The sequence below is a fragment of the Rhinatrema bivittatum genome, chromosome 2, assembly GCF_901001135.1.
Source record: "Rhinatrema bivittatum chromosome 2, aRhiBiv1.1, whole genome shotgun sequence".
NCBI classification, from domain to species: domain Eukaryota; kingdom Metazoa; phylum Chordata; class Amphibia; order Gymnophiona; family Rhinatrematidae; genus Rhinatrema; species Rhinatrema bivittatum.
Genome location: NC_042616.1, coordinates 690,107,777 through 690,128,501, shown reverse-complemented (window position 1 = coordinate 690,128,501; position 20,725 = coordinate 690,107,777). Strand labels below are relative to the sequence as shown.

Here is a 20,725-nt window from a genome sequence, read left to right as displayed (position 1 = left end):
AGTGCGCCTTGAGCCCGTGGCATATTTTCGCATTGCGGGGTATATCTAATAGCCTCGTCTACATGCCATTTACATGTGATGAGCACTACGCCTTTGCTTAGACATGTGTTTTGGATACACTGATCCCCTTATTGCATTGTTGATTATGGACAAGTATCTAAAACGAGCTGGTTAAGCTGGGCACTTGGCTGGGTGCCCTTTATTACATTGGCCTCTCGGTGAGAGAAATGGAAAAGTATGTCCATCCCAGCAATGCTTTCTTACAGCTCTAGGACTCAGGTCAAGTAAAAAAATAAATAAATAAATTCTTTACCTCCTTATTTTCATATTTTAACCCCTGGGATTTCACTTAAATGACTAATGTGCACAAGAGCATTCTTGAATATGTACATGTATGTTCAGTCATTTAAGGTCCTGGCTGGAGTTTTGCAGAACCCATATAACTCACTGTAGGCAGTGATGTTAAACAGGCCCACACTCTTATGATAGCAAGGAGTCCCATAGGATCTCTACCAGCCTTGTTGCAGGTGCATTATTGAATATTCATTGTAAAACTGACATCATTAAAGCATGTTAGTACCTTATAAGCAATGGAAAAGACTTGATTTGTGTATGCAGCTAGCAGAGACTGCAGTGTACAAATCAACTCCTTTTCGTCACTTATAAGGTCTAAAATTCTTTAATGATGTCAATTTTACAATGGATACCTCCAATGTGTCTGTGTAACACCTCCCCCCTAACCCCAACCCACCCCCCGATAACTCACCCCAAATCAAAGTGCCCCCTTACAATGGTCCATATATAGAGTATCAGACTGAACCTTGTAAAGAGTTTCCTTCTCTCCCTCTTCCTCTCCCCCCCCCCCCCATGTTCTCCAGACATTTACTGGGGGCTGTAATAAAGTTACATGTGCTAGCAGAGAAAGTTTTAGGGGCTTCACCCGTCAGTGCTGGAATGCCCATTCCCCCACCCCTTTTCCACCTACATTTCTGGGTGCGCATACATTTCCTGGCTATTTAAAATTTGCGTAGCTCCCACACAGCCCATTTATTCGCATATGTGGCAATTTTTGTGCACACAAGGCTTTTAAAATCTACCTCTTAATGTCCTTCAGTTCAAGTAAAGACAGCATTCCCTTAAGTTAGTTCTTGCAAGATCGTGGTCATCAAAGATCATACGTCCATCCTGAAACTGCATAGTAACAAGATCCAAATAGATGTCTGAGTACATACCAGCTCTACACAAAGTCCACTTCTGCCCATGCCCTTTCTTTCTCGCTCTGACTCTCACTCTCTGTCATGCAATGGGGATTTTCCACATCTTGGCTAGAAATCGCCAAGATTTCATCTTGTGAATTTAGATAGATTGCTTCTCCTTCACAAACAACCCTAAGCTTCATTGGTGGGTATTGTAGGATAAATGTACTTTTTTGAGCGTGGTGCAGGACAGATGAGAAATCTATGCATAGCATCACCACTTTAGTTGAATAGTCTCGAAGAACTTTTTAACATCACAGGTCAAATGCGTGCCTCTATGAATTACCAGCAAAATCGCCACTTTATGCACAAAGTTGAGGAGACATGATATCACAACTCTGGGCCTGGCAGAATTATCCCTGTGAACTCCCATTCTATGTACCTGCTTAGTCTTTATAGGGCCCAAGATCTCTTCAAGCTTCAGCTGTTTAAGCAAACAGATCTCCAAGAGAACTTACAGTTTATTCTCAGAAATGGTTTCTGGTATACAAACAAAACAGAGGTTGTTTCTTTTAATTTCTGTTCGTACTTCTCGAGCCTTTCTCTGAGATTGATGGTGTCATCCCCCACTCACAATAAACCCTGCTCCATTTTAGACAACCTGCTGATAAAACACTGTCATTGTATTTGGCATTTCTTTGAGCTTACAGTATATCTTTTCAAACTTTTTCTCCGATGCCTTTATCACTGCAGCTATAACATCTGCCATTGCCCCACTCCCAACATAATCCTTTACAACTATCATGGAAATGTCCACCATCATTGAAACTACAGACTTCATATTTTCGTTCTATGTTTAGAACATTTTAGTGGCCGTCTCTTATATTTTTGCTCCTAAAAAGATGCATGCAATTTCTGAGGGAAGTTTAGTATTTTCCTCCTAAAATTGCAAGTGTATAGTCAAATCAGGCTGCAAAGGGAGAATGGCACCAGAGCAAAGAACTCATATCTTCCTTCTGCACACAGCATCACTTGACTTTCACCCCAAGATATCTTCATTCAGTAGGAATGGCCAGGATCTTAAAAGCTGTCAAAATCATAACAAGAAAAGTTCTACAAATAAAAACATAATGGGGCTAGAAGTCAGAATTACTACTTCAAGATCCCAGGAAATCCAAATACACATTAAAATCCTTATCTTAGATACCATGCACCCTTTTGCTGCTACAGTGAACCAACTGAAGATCTCTTGTTGCCTCTTTCAGTCTCATCTCTGAAGTGCAGTGGGTTCTGTTCATAAGTTACTTGCTGCTCAGTATCATTAATAGCAGAATGCCCTACTATGAAGGGAATGAGAAGAATTTGTTTCTGAATCTGAGCAACAACTAAAGCTTCCATGAAATCAGAGTTTCAAATATAGGCTTGGATTACATGACTGGGCACCAGGTCTGCAAGGAGTTTTCTTATACATGCCAATAGCAACATCATGTGTTTGACAACAAATTATCGTTTGAGCGCATTAGTTGGTGACAGTTATCTACAGAAGAGTTATTTTATAATTGAGAAAAGTATGGGCTTTGAAGAGGGACTTGCCAGATTGTAATGGAAACATTGAGACCTCCATAAAATATAATATCATTAAGCTAGGGATAAACTAACTGAGGTTAACCATCCTACAGACAGGAATGTAGCCCTATTGCTAGATGGGCTGACTGCAACTTCTACTATTACAACAACTACTACTACAATTATATTTGGGCAAAAATACATTTGCAGGTTATTGATGGCTAATTCAATCCCGCTCAAAAAATCAGGATGAACCAGAGAAATGATTGCATATTCACAAAAATACACTAAATTACATAACTTTGATCAAAGTCTTGCACCATGTAAGATGAGAAGAATCAGGTCTGGCATATTATGAGACTTTTCCAAGTCTATCTTAAATAATTAACATTTACACAAACACAGTGTGCACTGCTCTATACAAAATCATTCGCGTGTTTACAATGTTCCTTACCCTAAGTAGTATAAAGGGACGTTAAGGACGTGGCATGCCACTTGGCACACTGCTTCAGGAAACCTGGTGTATTGATTTATTATTGTGTTCTATTCAATATTTTTTACCTGTCCTATCAAAAAGATGTGGGTTACAACATAACATTCATAGAAATGACTACACATTTGATTCAGCATTCATAAGCACATTAATTAAAACTTGAATAAAAACTACAGCAAACCCTTTTAAGCAATGTTGACTATCCATAACTCTTTTCTTCACTCTCTACCACTCACAGGGAACAAATATGTTTTTAAGTCCCATTGAAATTGCTTTAAATCAGTTACTTGACATAATCCAGCAGGTAATTTGTTCTAAATGTGTAGAACCACCCAAGAAAAACCCCAGAACCATGTGTTCTAGCATGATTGATCTGGCGCATAGTTGGAAACTCTAAACAGCCAATTGACTGAGAGTATAGGAGGCAACCCGATTGATCTCATTAGGCTCATCTTATTTTGAGATTTAAAATAAAAAAAAAAACAATACTTTAAAGAAATGCACTGAGCAACAGGTAACGTGTAGTTCCCAGAATAGAGGCGAAACATGATCTCTAATTCCAGCCTTTACTACCAATCTTGCTTCAACATTCTGAATTTACTGAAGCCTATTAATATATCTCACAGTTAATCCCAAAAATTGGGAGTTACCATACTCAAGATAAGGCATAATGATAGCATATAAAATCAGACAAATTGAAAAATTTGTGAATCCTTTTCAACTGTCTCAATAAATAATAATTTGTCTTGACGATTCCAGCAATATAATGATCAAATGTTAGTACCAAAATATCCATGTTAAGTATTCATTAAGCATCTTTTTCCTTTTCATCATAACTTTATACCCTCTCTTCCTCTCTGGGAGGATAACTTTAAAACATGCGCACACATGGCCTTATATGGGTGCATAGTGACGCACATCCTCATGTGCATATATTTAATATCATGCATGCAAATACCCGTCCACGATGAAAAGTTCGTGAAAATCTACCATACAATATTCACACATATGTAAAATATAAGTGGGAATGTATTTTCAACATAGTTGGATACGTTCTAATTTATACAGCTAATGGCAGCAAAGCTGACAATTAGCCAATTAAGTCTCAAAAAAATGCTACTTAGTTGGCCTGTAGAACCATTTTTTATGCCAAGCTTCCATTTACATAACCAAGACATAGCTTCTCATACAATGTTCATCAATCATATTAAAATAGGAGGCGGGGTACCTTAGATTACAGCAGTTAATTGTCTGAAATGTAGCATGTTTCCTTGAAATCCCTGCTTATCCACCTCTTCTCATAATAACTTGGATATTAAGGCAATCATGCATAATACCCCTCTCAATTCCATAAAATCCCAAACTCCTCCCAAAAACCCAGAACCCTAAGATAAGCCTAAACCCCAACTAACACAGAAAACAACATAATACATTTTCCAGCATACCACACCCTAAAAATATACAAACCAATGATGTACACGCACCTGAAAATAATGTTTAAACAAAAAACTAAAACCAGGCCTTCAGCATCCATTTAGTGACCCATGAAGGGGCCTGGCAGGCAGTGACCTACCAACAGGCCTCCTCTTTAAAGGCTTTTACTGGTGCACAAGGCTGTTGTCAGTTCCACCATTATAGACTTTTCATAGTCAGCAGCAGGACAGGAATCAGAATTCGGGAGTGAACAAGGTCTCACAGGAGCAGTTGTGGAAGAAAACAAATTCCAAGAATGGCGATACCTCACAGCCAGTCTGAGACAGATTGGTAAGTGCTCCAATAGACCTGGTGGAAGGAGGATAACCATGGGGACAGTGCTATATCAGGGTACAAATTATATTGCAATGACAGGGAGGATCAACTTGATGGGGGTGTGGCACTTTATGTCCGGGAGGATATAGAGTCCAAATGATAAAGATCATACAAGAGACTAAATGCTCAGTAGAATCTGGTATGGGTAGAAATCCCATGTGTGTTGGGTAAGAGTATAGTGATAGGAGCATACTACCATCCACCTGGACAAAATGGTCAGACAGATGCAAGACTGGAAGATTGGGCATCCAAATGTCAGATGAAATTTAATGTGGACAAGTGCAAGGTGTTGCATATAGGGAAAAATAACCCTTGCTGTAGTTATACGATGTTAGGTTCCATATTAGGAGCTACCACCCAGGAAAAAGATCTAGGCATCATAGTGGATAATACTTTAAAATAGTCGGCTCAGTGTGCTGCAGCAGTCAAAAAAGCAAACAGAATGTTAGGAATTATTAGAAAGGGAATGGTTAATAAAACGGAAAATGTCATAATGCCTCTATATCGCTCCATGGTGAGACCACAACTTGAATACTGTGTACAATTCTGGTTGCCGCACCTCAAAAAAGATATAGTTGCGATGGAGAAGGTACAGAGAAGGGCAACCAAAATGATAAAGGGGATGGAACAGCTCCCCTATGAAGAAAGGCTGATGAGGTTAGGGTTGTTCAGCTTGGAGAAGAGATGGCTGAGGGGGATATGATAGAGGTCTTTAAGATCATGAGAGGTCTTGAACGAGTAGATGTGAATCGGTTATTTACACTTTTGAATAATAGAAGGACTAGGAGACATTCCATGAAGTTAGCAAGTAGCACATTTAAGACTAATTGGAGAAAATTCTTTTTCACTCAAAACACAATAAAGCTCTGGAATTTGTTGCCAGAGGATGTGGTTAGTGCAGTTAGTATAGCTGGGTTCAAAAAATATTTGGATACGTTCTTGGAGGAGAAGTCCATTAACGGCTATTAATCAAGTTTAATTAGGGAATAGCCACTGCTATTAATTGCATCAGTAGCATGGGATCTTCTTAGTGTCTGGATAATTGCCAGATTCTTGTGGCCTGGTTTGGACTCTGTTGGAAACAGGATGCTGGGCTTGATGGACCCTTGGTCTGACCCAGCATGGCAATTTCTTATGTTCTTATGTTCTTATGATGAAATGCTAAGAGAAATCAGGGAAGCTAACCAATTTGGCAGTGCAGTAATAATGGGAAATTTCAATGACCCCAATACTGACTGGGCAAATGTAACATCAGGACATGCTAGACACATAAAGTTCGTGGATGTAATAAACGACCTCTTCATGGAGCAATTGGTTCAGAAACCTAGAGAGGGTGCTATTTTAGATTTAATTTAATGGCGGTGGGGCCACTTGGCAATTGTGATCATAACATGATCAAATTGAAACTAATAACTGGAAGAGGGACAATAAGTAAATCTACAGCTCTAACACTAAATTTTCAAAAGGGAAACTTTGATAAAATGTGGAAAATAGTTGCAGCTGCAAAGGTTAAAAGTGTTCAAGAGTCATGGATATTGTTTAAAAATACAATCCTAGATGTGCAGACCAGATGTATGGAAGGAAGGCAAAATGATTACTGGCATGGTTAAAAGGTGAGGTGAAAGAGGCTATTTTAACCAAAAAACATCCTTCAAAAATTGGAAGAAGGATTCATCTGAAGAAAATAGGAAAAAGCATAAGCATTGTCAAGTAAAGTGTAAAACATTGATAAGACAGGCGAAGAAAGAATTTGAAATGAAGTTAGCCATAGAGGCAAAAACTCATAATAAAACTTTTAAAAATATATCCGAAGCAAGAAACCTGTGAGGGAGTCAGTTGCTGTTAGAAGACCGAGGGGCTAAAGGGGTTCTTAGGAAATATAATGTCATTGCAGAAAGACTAAATGAATTCTTTACTTCTGTGTTTACTAATGAGGATGTTGGGGAGATTACAGTTCCGGAGATGATTTTCAAGGGTGATGAGTCAGATGAACTGAACCAAATCACTGTGAACCTGGAAGATGTAGTAGGCCAGATTGACAAACTAAAGATAGCAAATCACCTGGATCAGTTGGTATGCATCCTAAGGTTCTGAAGGAACTCAAAAATGAAATTTCAGCTCTATTAGTTAAAATGTGTAACCTATCATTAAAAATCATCCATTGTACCTGAAGACTGGAGGGCGGCCAATGTAATACCAATATTTAAAAATGGCTCGAGGGGCAATCCAGGAAACTATAGACCAGTGAGCCTGACTTCAGTGCCGGGAAAAATAGTGGAAAGTATTCTAAAGATCAAAATCACAGAGCATATAAAAAGACATGGTTTAATGGAACACAGTCAACATGGATTTACCCAAAGGAAGTCTTGCCTCACAAATCTACATTTTTTGAAGGGGTTAATAAACATGTGGATAAATGTGAACCAGTAGATGTAGTGTATTTGTATTTTCAGAGGCTTCTAAGAAAACTAAAAAGTCATGTGATAGGAAGCAATGTCCTTTCATGGATTACAAACTGGGAAAAAGACAGGAAACAGAGAATAGGATTAAATGGTCAATTTTCTCAATGGAAAAGGGAAAATGGAAAAGGGTAAACAGTGGAATGCCACAGGGATCTGTACTTGAACCGGTGCTTTTCAATATATTTATAAATGATCTGGAAAGGAATGTGATGAGTGAGGTTATCAAATTTGCAGATGATACAAAATTATTCAGAGTAGTTAAATCACAAGCGGATTGTGATACATTGCATGAGGATCTTGCGAGACTGGAAGATTGGGCATCCAAATGGTGGATGAAATTTAATGTGGACAAGTGCAAGGTGATGCATATAGGGAAAAATAACTCTTGCTATAGTTACACGATGTTAGGTTCATTATTAGGAGTTACCATCCAGGAAAAAGATCTAGGAATCATAGTGGATAATACTTTGAATTTGTCAGCTCAGTGAGCTGCGACAATCAAAAAAGCAAACAGAATTATTAAGAAGGGAATGGTTAACAAAATGGAAAATGTCATAATCCCTCCGTATCGCTCCATGGTGAGACCGTACTTTGAATACTGCGTACAGTTCTGGTCGTCGCATCTCAAAAACGATATAGTTGCGATGGAGAAGGAACAGAGAAGGGCGACCAAAATGATAAAGGGGATGGAACAGCTCCCCTGTGAGGAAAGGCTGAAGAGGTTAGGGCTGTTCAGCTTGGAGAAGAGACGGCTGAGGGGGGATATGATAGAAGTCTTTAAAATAATGAGAGGTCTTGAATGAGTTATGTGAATTGGTTATTTACACTTTTGGATAATAGAAGGACTAGGGGGCACTCCATGAAGTTAGCAAGTAGCACATTTAAGACTTATTGTAGAAAATTCTTTTTCACTCAATACACCATTAAGCTCTGGAGTTTGTTGCCAGAGGATGTGGTTAGTGCAATTAGTGTATCTGGGTTTTAAAAAGGTTTGGATGCATTCTTGGATGAGAAGCCCATTAACTTCTATTAATCAAGTTGACTTAGGGAATAACCACTGCTATTAATTGTATCATAGCATGGGATCTTCTAGCCTGATTTGGCCTCTGTTGGAAACAGGATGCTGGGCTTGATGGACCCTTGGTCTGACCCACCATAGCAATTTCTTATGTTCTTATGTTCCTCTTTAAATGCTTTTACCAGTGCACAAGGATGACATCAGTTTGAACACCTCAGACATTCCCTGGACAGCAGGAGACCAGAAATTTCAATCAGGGAGCAAACGAGGTCTCACAGTAGCAGTTGTGACAGAAAATAAATTCCGGGAATGATGATGCCTCACAGCCTATCCAGGACAGAATGGAAAGTGCTCCAATTGGCCTCCACTTTAAATGCTTTTACCGTGCTCCTTGACTGGAAATTCTCACAAGTGGGACTCCAGATTCCTCACAGAAGTTCAGGGTTTCACTAGGACTTTGGGGATCTGTCTCTAGCTATTCACCCTGTATATTCTCCATCTTTCAGTACCTCTCATTGCAGCTGCTCACATATATTGCTACACACATCAAACTCCAGCTTCAGTCTGACTAAACTAAACATAGGCCCTTTAGAGAATGTTCACATGTCCTGGGGCACCACTACTTGGGTTTAAGAACAGAGGTGCTTACACTCTCTGGGACATACCATGTGACACAGCTGCTACACACACTTAAAAGATGACAACAGATATAGATCAATTGGCTCATTAAGTATGCCCAGTTATTTTGGTCTAGAAAACTAAGGATATATAGTTGTAAGCCAAAGAAGCTTGACCACTTGTAGGATATCACTCCTTATCCAAGTTAGCTGTGTCCAGTTTTTTTCTGTTCAGATTCTAGATAGATGAGCCTAAAAGTTCCCATACTTAATCCAACACCCAGGTCCTTCCACCCCTCCACTCACCTATGTCTTACTGCTAAGTTTTTCAATACTCTAAGAGGTAGATAAAGAAAAGAAAATGGCTAGGAAAGTTAGCTGGATGAAACTTATCAGCTATACTGCTGAATATCCCATCAAAAAACTCAGCTTAGCCAGATAAGTTATACCAGGTTAAGTCAGACCTGCTCTGTGGCAGATCTAACTTATTCAATTAACTTAATCAGAGAAGTACGAATTTTGCTACTCATCTGGTTAAAGTCCTGATTCACTAAGGCATTTCTCCCATTCTGTGTCTATGGAAAAATGCTTTGATGAATCGGGCTCTTAGGTCAGCCAGGTAAGTAGCGCTGATCCGATCCACCCCCTGTCTGCCCACTGGATATCCACTATCTACTTAGCTGGGTCAGGGACTTATGCAGCTAAGTGATGGCAGGTGAACGTAGCCAGATATTCAGTGGCTGCCACTTTGCTGGATAAGTAACTACTTAGCCAGTAATGCTGAATATTGGGCTCTAAACTGTTACCAAAACTAATTAGGCTGTTCTAGCCTGCAATGTCAGTAGGGTCATTCTTTCTTTAGCCATGGACAGCAGAAAACACCAGCGAGTCCATCCTGTCTTCCCTGTTATCTTGGCCACACTGCCAGGGATTCATCCCATCTGCCAACCATTGACTTAGACCATCTAAAATCAGATTTATCCTCAGCCAGGATAATCTTTGTCTTCTTCCTTTCTGCTCTAACATTTTGGATAGAAGAAGCTACAAGGTCCCCACTTAGTTCCCTTCAGAGGCGAACCTAAAGTATTTGGCTCCTGGGGTGGATACTTCCTTTGCCAGTTCTCCCCCCCCCCCCCATATAATTTTAAAATTTCCTAAAGATCAATAAAATATTTCAAAACAGCAGACACATCAAATAACACTCAATGATTAAAATAAAGATTTTAAACATCTCCCGCTTTCCATATCTGTTATCCTAAGATTGTCGTAGACTTGGGGCATGCATGCACACACACACACACACACACAATATGTGCCCTCGTTCTCTCACACACACATACTTCCTCTGTGTCTCTCTCACAACACAAACATGCATCTTCTGTCTCTCACCCACACACATGCTTCCTCTCTCTCACACACACACTAATACACACACACACACATATGCAGATAAAAACTGAATTGGAAACCACAACAAGCAATGCAATAATGGAAAAGCAGAACATCACTATTCCTCAAAACAATACAATCAAGAAATATAAATCAATACGAACAGTAAAACCATACTAAAAAATGATATTTATCAAAACAGAAGATGAATAGAATTAACAAACACTAATAAAATATTTCAAAATAACAGGCACATCACATCTTTTAATTAAAACTAACAAGGATAAAAAAAATTACTCTCCATAGCTGGGACTTTAGATTTCTAATCATCCTGAGATTGTTGTGGATTGGAGGAGAGCGCAAAAATTTTAAACCCCTCTCACACACATAAATACAGCACTCATACACAGACACAGGCATAGGCATGCTCTCTCACAGAAACCCACACAGGCACTCACAGACACACTCACACATACACAGGCCCACTTATGTACACACACAGGCATCCTCTCATATACGCACACATAGACACCCTCTCACAAACACACACACACACACTCACACACACACGCACACACACCCTCTCATACACACACACACCCTCTCATACACATACACACGCACACACACCCTCTCAAATATACACACACACACACACACACACACCCTCTCATACCCAGGCACTCACACTCAGAGGGCTAATTTCTCGCTCTCTCACACACATTTCAGACCTTTTCTTTGGTGGCTGGCTGCAGAGCAAGGTCTCTTCATCTGCCACCGGCTCCGGGGAAGGGCCAGTGACATGGCAGGACTTCTTCATCTTGCCAGCTCGGAAGAAACGTCGGCAGCACCACAGGGCCTCTTCTTTTGCCTCCTTCTCCAGGGAAATTCGGCAGCATGGCAGGGCTTCTTCATCTGCCGCTGGCTCCGAGGAAACGTCGGCGGCACAGCGCGACCTCTTCTTCTGCTGCCGGCTCCAGGGAAAGGCCAGCACCGCAGGGCCTCGCTTTTGCTGGCGCGGAGTAGGAACCCCGCCAGCACGTTACTTATGTGCATTGCCGTAAGACCACGGCAATGGCACCCCACTCCCTGTTAGCACCCGGGGAAGATTACCCCTCTCGCCTCCCCCCTCCCCCCTTAGTACACCTCTGGTTCCCTTCAGTACCCACCTTTCAGATGCCTAACCAGATATCTCTGTAATAATTTAAATAGGAAAGACCTAGGAATCCCTCCTAAGTCCTACGAAACCAGATGTTTAAGCACTGTACTCTAGTATTGCCACGTGGCCTTGTAAGTCCCCTGCATAGCTTGCCAAACCACCTGGTTACATAAGCACCTATGTTTCTACTAGGACTTCTAGTAAACTGAAAAACTTGCAGCCTGCCAGACAAATCCAGCTGATAGTTTGATTCTTTATTTTCTCCTGATCACTCCTCCCCTTGTCTCTGGTCTTGAGAGTCTAAGGGTTGGTTGTTTTGCAATTCTGCAGCCTCCTAACTTTGTCCCCACCACGGTCTTCTATATCTTTGCCAAACATGCATGAATTATGTCATATGCTAATGTTAAATTCATGATACACTAGCAAAACAAGCTCTGGGATTGCAAATTGTGACCTCTTTCAAATAAACGTTTGAAAAGATAAGAAAGGGTGGTTCCCTTAACCAAACCTATCAGTCTTCACACAGTCATGTTTACGAGGGTGGTGCAAGACATTTTCCATCAACATTTTATCTTTTGGGAGAAAAAAATGTATCCTGTCTCATGCTGAGATCAGCTAGAAAATTTACCAAGCTGTAAAGATACCTACATGGCCAAGTTTAAATGGAGCCTATAAAAACCCAGCTCATGTCAGCAGCTGTGCAGTAAGGCAGAACATAGAAAACATTCCTGTCTTCTGCAGTCTACACAGCTAAGCCTCACAGAAGCAGCTACTGAAAGAGGAGGGAGATGGCCAGCCAGAACTGGGGATATGATGCCCATAATGGTGAGAACCACACTCTTTCTCCCTCTCTCTCTCTCCCTCCTCTGAGACAGGGACAGCAGTGACAAATCACTATGAATAGGGGGAACAATTGTCAGACTGCCCACATTACTGCAAAGTCCACTGGTACTTTTTATTCACAGTCTTTGCACCAGCTTTTTAAAGTGAATGCAAATATACTCTCACTATGAATACAAGGGTACCTGCATTTGCATTTGATTTTCCTGTGGTACTTCATTGAAAATGCAATCTGCACCCATTTTTCCTCCCCCACCTTAAAATGCTCCTGGGAATGCCTCTTCCTAATATGGCTATGCACAGTTTAGAGCCCTGTATGTCCTTTCAGCTGAGTTAAGGTGAGCAATTTTTAGACAGCCCCTTTATCCGGATAAATGACTTTTGAAAATTGCCCTGACAATCTCATACAGAACAGTTGCCTAAATTTATGTTAAAAAAAATAAAGTAGCTGAGTAAAGATGATACCATTATAAGGCTAGCAAATGTTCAAAATTGAAAGTTAGAGGAGCTGCTATATCCATGCCTAGGATGATCCCAAAAGCTTCCTATTCAAGCACTTGTTACTGTTAAAAACAGCTCATGTCTACCAAATTGCTATGATGGTATTCTTTTAGCTAATTTTAATTTGGGGAGGTCAATATGGGACCTCCCGTTGGAAGTTTAACAAAATCTTATAGCTGAGCAATGTCAGATTCCTTTGCCTTTAATTGGCAGAATGATATTGAGTGTTTGTGGTTACCAACCTAGCAGTTTGAGAAGGTGTAGCTACCTGTTTTATTTTAAATATATGTGTGTATTGTTGTATTTTTGAATATTGATTGCAAGCCTCTTGGAATATTAGATAATGTGGCATAAAATTATTTAAATAGAATAAATGAATACTAATGACAATTTCAGTGACAAAGTTGTACCATTTTGCTTTTGAATATTGTGAAATGCGACTACTTGACATAGTCTGTTAGTTTTTTGCACTTCATTTCCATATTACTTTGCATTTTCCTGCTCTGGGGTTATTCTCTTGTACTTTTCTTGCCTAACAGGGTTTTGCTACATATATTCATATAGTTTTATTTGATCTAAGACTAATGATTGATGTACTAAGACCAGCGCAAAAATGTGCCTTAAAAATTCAATTTATTACTGATGTAGTAAGCTAATGATATGCAGAGCACACGTGAGTTAAAAGAAAAGAACCTGCTGACAAGGAAATGTGTGCTAGAAAGTGCACTAACAAAACAAAATGCATGAAAAAGTGTGGTAAAAAAAAATGCTAGAGTCCTGGTGTCCCAGATATGAGGGTCCTGGTTCCCAGGCCTGGATTTAGCCATAGGCAACATAAGCCAGAGACATAAATAGTCTATGGCCAATATGGCCTCGGCCATAGGTGCCTTTGCTCAAGGGCACCACTGGCCCATCGCATGAATACCAGCAGGGGTCAGCAGTGCAGGAAGAATATGAGCTCCTTTCATACTAAATTCTGGTCTAGTGGCGCCTCTTTCTTCTGGCCCTGCAGTTGAATCCTGAGCTCTTCTATTTGAACTGCAGGGCTCTGGATCTATGGAGCCCTGTGAGGTTCAAACATCAGCTGTTTGTATGTGCAGTTGAAACAGGAGTTATTTGACCCACATGGGGATCTGTAGAGGCAGAGCCCCATTATTTCAACAGCTGAGAACCAGTTTCAGCCACAAAGCTCGAAGAGGAAATTGGCACCGTGCAAGCAGCCAGCCAGGAAGCTTCTTGGAAATGTGTCAGCAAGATAAGAAGGACATGAGGATTTAGGGATGAGCAGGAAAAGAACAGGAACTAGGTGGGAGGGCAGGGGAAGAAATTGGGCTCAGAGATTTGGGTGGGGAGAGATCAAGTGAACAATGAGGACTAGTGAGGATAGAGCAGGGGAAGAACAGAGCTATTACTTGGGAATGGGGGAAAGCAAGGGATGGATGAAAACTGGGGAGAAAAGGGGAAGAACAGGACTAGTGGGGGGAGAGCAGGGGAAGATGGGCGCTGTCACTTTGGAGAGAGCAGAAGAAGAGTGGAGCTGTCACTTGGAGATGGGGAGAGCAGGGGAAGTATGGGCCCAACACGAGGATGGGGACAGCGGTGGAAGAACTGGGACTGGCAGGGGGAGAGCAGAGGAAGAATATGGACTGGCAGGAAGAGAGCAGGAGAGGAACAATGTCACTTGGAGATGGGAAAGAACAGGGAGACTTGGGTATTGGTGGGAGAGCAAGGAAAGAATGAGGACTTGGGGGAGAACAAGGAAAGAACAGGAATTTGGTGACTGATGGGGGAGCAGGGACTCGGCGATTAGGGATAAGGGGGTACTCAGAAGGGCAGGGAATCTGGAGCTCAGAGTGGGGGATGCAGAGAGCAGGGCCTTGGGGCATTCAGCACAGAATCTGCAATAGGGTGTGAGTGAGGGTATATTAGATGGGCTAGGGAAAGTATGAATGAGGGTGGGAATGACATGGAGTATTTACTGGAAAGGGAGTTGGGTGCTATGAGAGAGAGTGGGAATGGAAGGCAGAGCAAGGGGGTAATAGGAGGCTCAGTGGGGGGAAGAGACAGAAGAAAGGGGACAGGAAGGGAATGAGTGACAAGGAAGGAGCTGGGGCTGGTGAGGGGATTAGAGGCTGAGGAAAATGGATGAGGGTTGGGGAGGGTGCAAGTGCAGAGGGTGGAAATGGGGGACTAGGGAGTGAGTGAAAACAGGGAATAGGACACTGAGGAAGGCACGAGGCAGAGAGTGGAATGGGATGGAGTGAGAAAGGGAGATGAAAGCTGGTAGGTAGGAGAGAGATAAAAAGAGGGAGACTAAGACTGGAGGACTAGAGAGATGATGAAGAAGAGAGTTAAAATTTAGCTATGAGTGGATAGAAAGGCAGAGAAATGAGAAATGGAAAAAAAAGATGAAAGGGAACGATCAATGTCAGAGACAGACATAGAAAAGGAAAGGGAGATAAATAGAAAATGGAAAAAAGATCCTGAAAAGAACTTAGGAAAAGACAAAAAGGAGAGACCAGGATCAATTAAAATGCTCACTGAACAAACGGTAGAAAAATAAACCACTTTATTTTCATATTTTAGAGAGAGAAATATGTCAGCTTTGGGAATGTGCCTTTCTTACATCTTTGTATTTTGCTTAGTATAGTTAGAAATGCATTTCTGTTTCTCTTTTTCTCAGCCCTGTGTTGAACTGCTCAGAGATCCTGGCTTCTTAGGCTTCCATTTCAGTTTTTGTTAGCATGTTTCTGTTTCTGTAATTTGTGGTCCCTTTATTCAGTATTAAGTAAGAGTTGTCCTGTGTTCTGTTTATGTGACAGCAGTCAAGGATTCTTCTAGCATGCAATGTCTGTGTAGGGATCTATTTTTGCGCAGGAGGTGGATCCTTGGGCCGAGGTGGGGTTGACGCTACCCATAGAAGAGAGTCTACGGGTCCCCACCATCGGCAGGTGGAGTGGGCTGACTGACGGAGGCCGGCTGGAGCTTCGCCAATACCAGCCCTTCTTCCCCACGGGTTGAGCCTTTGGGTACTGGGGCCGACTGGAGTTAGGTGGGCCTCCATATGTAGTCATTGATGAAAAGATTGAGAGGTCAGCCCAGAGGCAGCAACAGCGGAACTGAAGAGTCTGTACTGAACGAGGTGGAGTCCCGGAGACCCAGGCACCAATAGGAACCAAAGTCTGACAGGGGGCGTCCGAGCAAGAACAGGCCGAAGCCTGAAAGGCCAAGTCCAGGAGGTAGACAGTGGGAGCATCGTATAACAGGCTGAAGTCAGGGCAGGTGGCAATCAAGGAGCGGTGGCAAGGCAAGGCTGAAGTTAAGTCCAGGAGATGATCAGTAGCGTGGTCAGGAGCAGAGGTCTGGACTAGGAGATGATCAGTACCATAGGCAAAGCAGAGGTCAGGTCCAGGAGAAGATCAATGGCGTAGTCAGGCAAAGCAGAGGTTGGTTTCAGGAGAAGATCAACGGCGTAGTCGGGCAAAGCAGAGGTCGGGTCCAGGAGAAGATCAAAAGCGTAGTCGGGCAAAGCAGAGGTCGGGTCCAGGAGAAGATCAATGGCGTAGTCGGGCAAAGCAGAGGTCGGGTCCAGGAAAAGATCAATGGCGTAGCCGGGCAAAGCAGTGGTCGAGTCCAGGAGAAGATCAGTCCATAAGGAAAGCTGGGAAGCAGGAACACAGGAACGAAGAATACAAACCAGGAACAGGAACTCGAAGGGAACAGGAACCAGGAATACAGAGGAATCACCAGGAGGCAACAAAGTACAGGACCAGCATGGAGACCTGTTGCAAAGGCAACTAACAGGAGCTGAGCCCAGCCTTATATAGCGGAGCATCAGCGACATCATCATCCGGGGCTGCGGCCAAGTTCCTGCCACGGGCCCTTCAAAGGAAGCAGAGATGTGCGCGCACCTAGGGAGGGGACGGAGCCGGCGGCCTACAGCTACGAGGGAAGGGGAGCCAGATGCTGGATTAGGCAACAGAGGGTAAGAGGGCCTGGCTGCGGGCCCCCTGCAGCTGGCACATGCAACATCTATAGATGTATTAATAATTCTAAACTCCACAACCCACCCACAACATATTCTAATAAATAAATGATCTCTATCTTATTAAGCAGTAGGAATTGAAAAAGGAGTGTGAGTCATTTAACCATAATGTTGTGCTTTTTTCTCTTCTATGGAATTATAGGTTTTGATTATATTAACTAATTTGGTTCTAGATTTGATTGACAACAAAACAAACTCCCTCCTCCACCAGGCACATTGTGATACACCACAAAAATCTGCCAATAGTGCACGCAGAACCTTTATAGCAAAGCTGGTATACCAGCACTAACACTCAGGACTCACTTAGCAAATACCTTACCTATGAAAGAGCCAGACTACAAATATTACTACAGGCTCTAGAACACTATTGTGTACAACTTTTTTTTTTTTTTAACAACAAGCGGTATATCAAATTGAATATATAAGTAAATAATTGGTTGAGTAAAGGGTTAGGGTCAATTCATACAAACTTAAGAGTCACACTTATGCCTACTTAATTAGAAACGAATAGTGTTATGTATTAAGTTTTAAAAAATTGAGAGTCTCCAGCTCATGTTGTATACAGGGCAAAGGCATACTTTTTTACTTGGCCATAGGTGCCAAATTGCCTGGTTACAGCTCTGACATAGGCAATTGCCTAGGGCGTCAAAGGTTGAATGCACCAAATATCCAGGCCAAAGAAGATTGTCGAAAAGCGGAATATACATCAAATAAATAAATAAATAAATAAAAATTAATAAAAATAAACTGTGCTAAGGAGGAGCCTACTGTACCAATCCACTTCAAAGGCTCACTGCAATGGCACTCTGGGACTCTGGAGGGGAATGAAGGTGTGAGGCAGTGCCTCTAGGTTCCAACTTAGACCGGTGCAGGACCAGGCTAGGTGCCTGGTCCTCTTTAATTCCCCTTGTGAGAGAGAGCTCTATGGGTAGGGCCCAACAAGAGAGGAATAAGAGCTGGGACCCATGTGGTTTAGTCAGACTAGGCCAGATTTCCAGGAGGAAGGCAGCTATTGTAGAATATTGCTGCCCAAAAACTGAGCTGTAACATACCTGTATGAGTACTGGTAGGAGTACTGGTACTGTGAGTTACCTAGGGCCATGCCCTGAAACCCAGGATTCATTGACCAAAAATTCTTGGACCAAAGACCCCCAATATTAATATCCTAGGAAATGGAATCCCTGCACCTGAGAGTCCAAGAATTGAAACCCAGACCTAAAAGCCAGACTGGGAGCTCTGGGATCTCAGGACTCCTGGCAGACAGAATTCTAGATCCCAGACCTTAGCATGCCTGACTCAAGAGCCCAAAATCTAGGAACCCCAGATTGGAAACATTGGACCTCCATATCCAGAAGCCCCAAACCAAGATACCAGAACTTGAGTCTCAAACTTGAGAGTCTTAGGTCTGGTACCCTCAGATCCAAAGTCCTCATCATTGAGACCCCTAGACCTGAAACCCCACACTTGAGATCCTCATAACCATGATCTTGGGCCCCTAAACACAGAGTCCTGAACCCAAGATTTCTAGCCTCAAACTCATCAGACCTGAGAATCTAGGACCTAGGACATGAAAGCCTCAGAACTGAGATCCAGATCCCCTGGTTCTGGAGACCTGGACCTTAGAACTGCAGACCTGAAGCCCAAGGACTCTTGGACCCAGAGTGCCAGGACCTCTGGTCTTTAAAGTCATGGACCTAAGACCTGGATCTCCCAGACTTGATATCCCTGGATCTGGAGCATAGGATCTGAAACCCCAGATTGTGACCTGGGATCCACATCCCTGAAAGCTAGATCTCCCAAGTCTAAGAGTCTAAGAACCTTAAATCTGAATGTTCTGGAACCAGGCCTCTCAGATCCAAGAATTCCAGATTCAGAGCTCAGATTTGAGAGCCCAGTCCCATACCACAGATTTCTGGGCATAGAGCCTGGAACCACTTCACCTAAGAGCCTAAAGCTGAACCCAGAGCCATCAGACTTCTGATCCTAAAAGTCCCAACCTGAGATCAACCTCCATCATCCAAGAGTCTCATATCCAGACTTAGACCCTCAAACCTGAGAGCACTGGACTTAGGGATCTCCAATTTTTAATTTTTAAGCCCAAGACCTGGGACCTCTGAATTTGAGACCATGGAACTCAAGACCCATGAGTCCTGGATCTGGAACCTAAAACTCAAAAGCCCAAGAACTGGGATCCAGACTCAAATTCATGGACATGAGAGCCCAAGACCTGAGACGCAGGACCCCCAGACTTGAAAGAACAAGGCCTGAAGTTCCAAGACCCCCAGACTAGAGAACCTCTGTACGTGCATGAAAATAACACATTAGCAATGAATTTGCAAAAAGAAAATTATTTATTAGAAATATCTATTTGTAAATGAAATTTTTTAAAGAATGCTCATAAAAATAGTAGGCACATTCATGTTTGCAAATTCTTGCACATGCTATTTTCTGGTTTTCTAATTATATTCGTGTTTTACAAAGCTTACCACACTTTAATTTAATGACATCCTAGAAAATTGTCTTCTGTGTATTGCATTATCCATCAGTTACGTCAGAAGAATTGCCAGGCATTTATTAGTTTATTTCTGACTTATTCACATCATTAATCAGCCTTATTTCAAAATCTAACTTTCTAAGAATGATTTCATTTGCAACCTCTTCCATCTGAATTTTAATTTGTCAGTTTTTGTGAACTCGACCTATGTTTTTTATTCATCTGTTATGTTTTCCCTAGACATAGTAATGTCAGTTTGTATTCGCACGAACAATACAGATTCCTATTTCCATAAGCAGAATTGGAGGGTCTCAGAGGTTTAATCTTTGGGGGGTAGGGGAATGCTTCTGTGCTTCTATTCAGGGATTCAGATGAGTCCGAGTTTTGTTGAACATTGATTTTGTAATTTATGATTATTTTTTATAGGAGTGGAGATCTTAGATGGGTGGGTAAAGTGTAGGTAGGGTGGTTGAATTTTAAGTACTTTTTTTTACTGTACACTGCTTTGGGCTGCCTTTTTGGTTTGATAAGGTGGAATAGAGAAAACATAATAAATAAATAAATAAATAGCAGTATTCATCATTTATATTCCACCTTTCTGATGAAAAAAAATTGTATTTTAGCTCTGGAGAAAGGCAAGATGCCCATCCACTTCATCCCTTCCTGTGTTTTTCTAAAGTCCTATAACTATTAAATGAATGTTGGGCTGATTATCTCCTGCAAAACCTGAGTGCATATGCCTAGATTGATGGCAAACCCTTGAGAGGTGAATGCAGAAGATTTATTATGTCATTTCTCTCTAGGACCTGACCAATGGAACAAATTGTTCCCCGGTGCTAAAAGAAACCATCAGTCTCCCATTGATATTAAAACCAAGAGAGCCAAGCATGACTCTGCCTTGAAGCCTCTGAACATCAGCTATGATCCAGCAACTGCTTCAGTCATTTGTAACACTGGACATTCCTTTAAAGTGCAATATGAGGACAAGGAGAACCGATCTGGTGAGAAATTACATTTCTTATTATTGTTCCACTGAATGATAAAATTGATAGCTGGTCTTTAGAAAACATAGAACTCAATTCACCCAAAACAAATTTAGCCCCTGGAGGACAAATACTGAAAAAGTACTGAATATT

General features: G+C 41.7%; 2 protein-coding genes across 4 annotated transcripts in view; one reads left to right on the top strand and one right to left on the bottom strand.

The window, feature by feature from the left end:
* LOC115085499 (carbonic anhydrase 3-like) overlaps nt 1-12,017 on the bottom strand; it is a 101,145-nt gene extending 89,128 nt beyond the window's left edge. The window contains exon 1 of one of the 2 annotated variants that reach the window (XM_029591601.1): nt 11,720-12,017. The gene's annotated coding sequence lies outside the window, so the exon portion shown is untranslated. Of the gene's footprint in view, nt 1-11,281; nt 11,689-11,719 lie in introns of those variants that run through there. The other variant, XM_029591602.1, reaches the window with a different exon arrangement.
* A 348-nt stretch (nt 12,018-12,365) lies between these two features.
* Nucleotides 12,366-20,725, top strand: part of LOC115085498 (carbonic anhydrase 1-like) — a 61,732-nt gene continuing 53,372 nt past the window's right edge. Inside the window, exons 1-2 of one of the 2 annotated variants that reach the window (XM_029591599.1) lie at nt 12,366-12,534; nt 20,393-20,590. In XM_029591599.1, coding sequence (XP_029447459.1) covers nt 12,498-12,534; nt 20,393-20,590 — 235 coding nt within the window. In that variant the 5' untranslated portion in view covers nt 12,366-12,497. The remainder of the gene's footprint in view (nt 12,535-20,392; nt 20,591-20,725) is intronic. The other variant, XM_029591598.1, reaches the window with a different exon arrangement.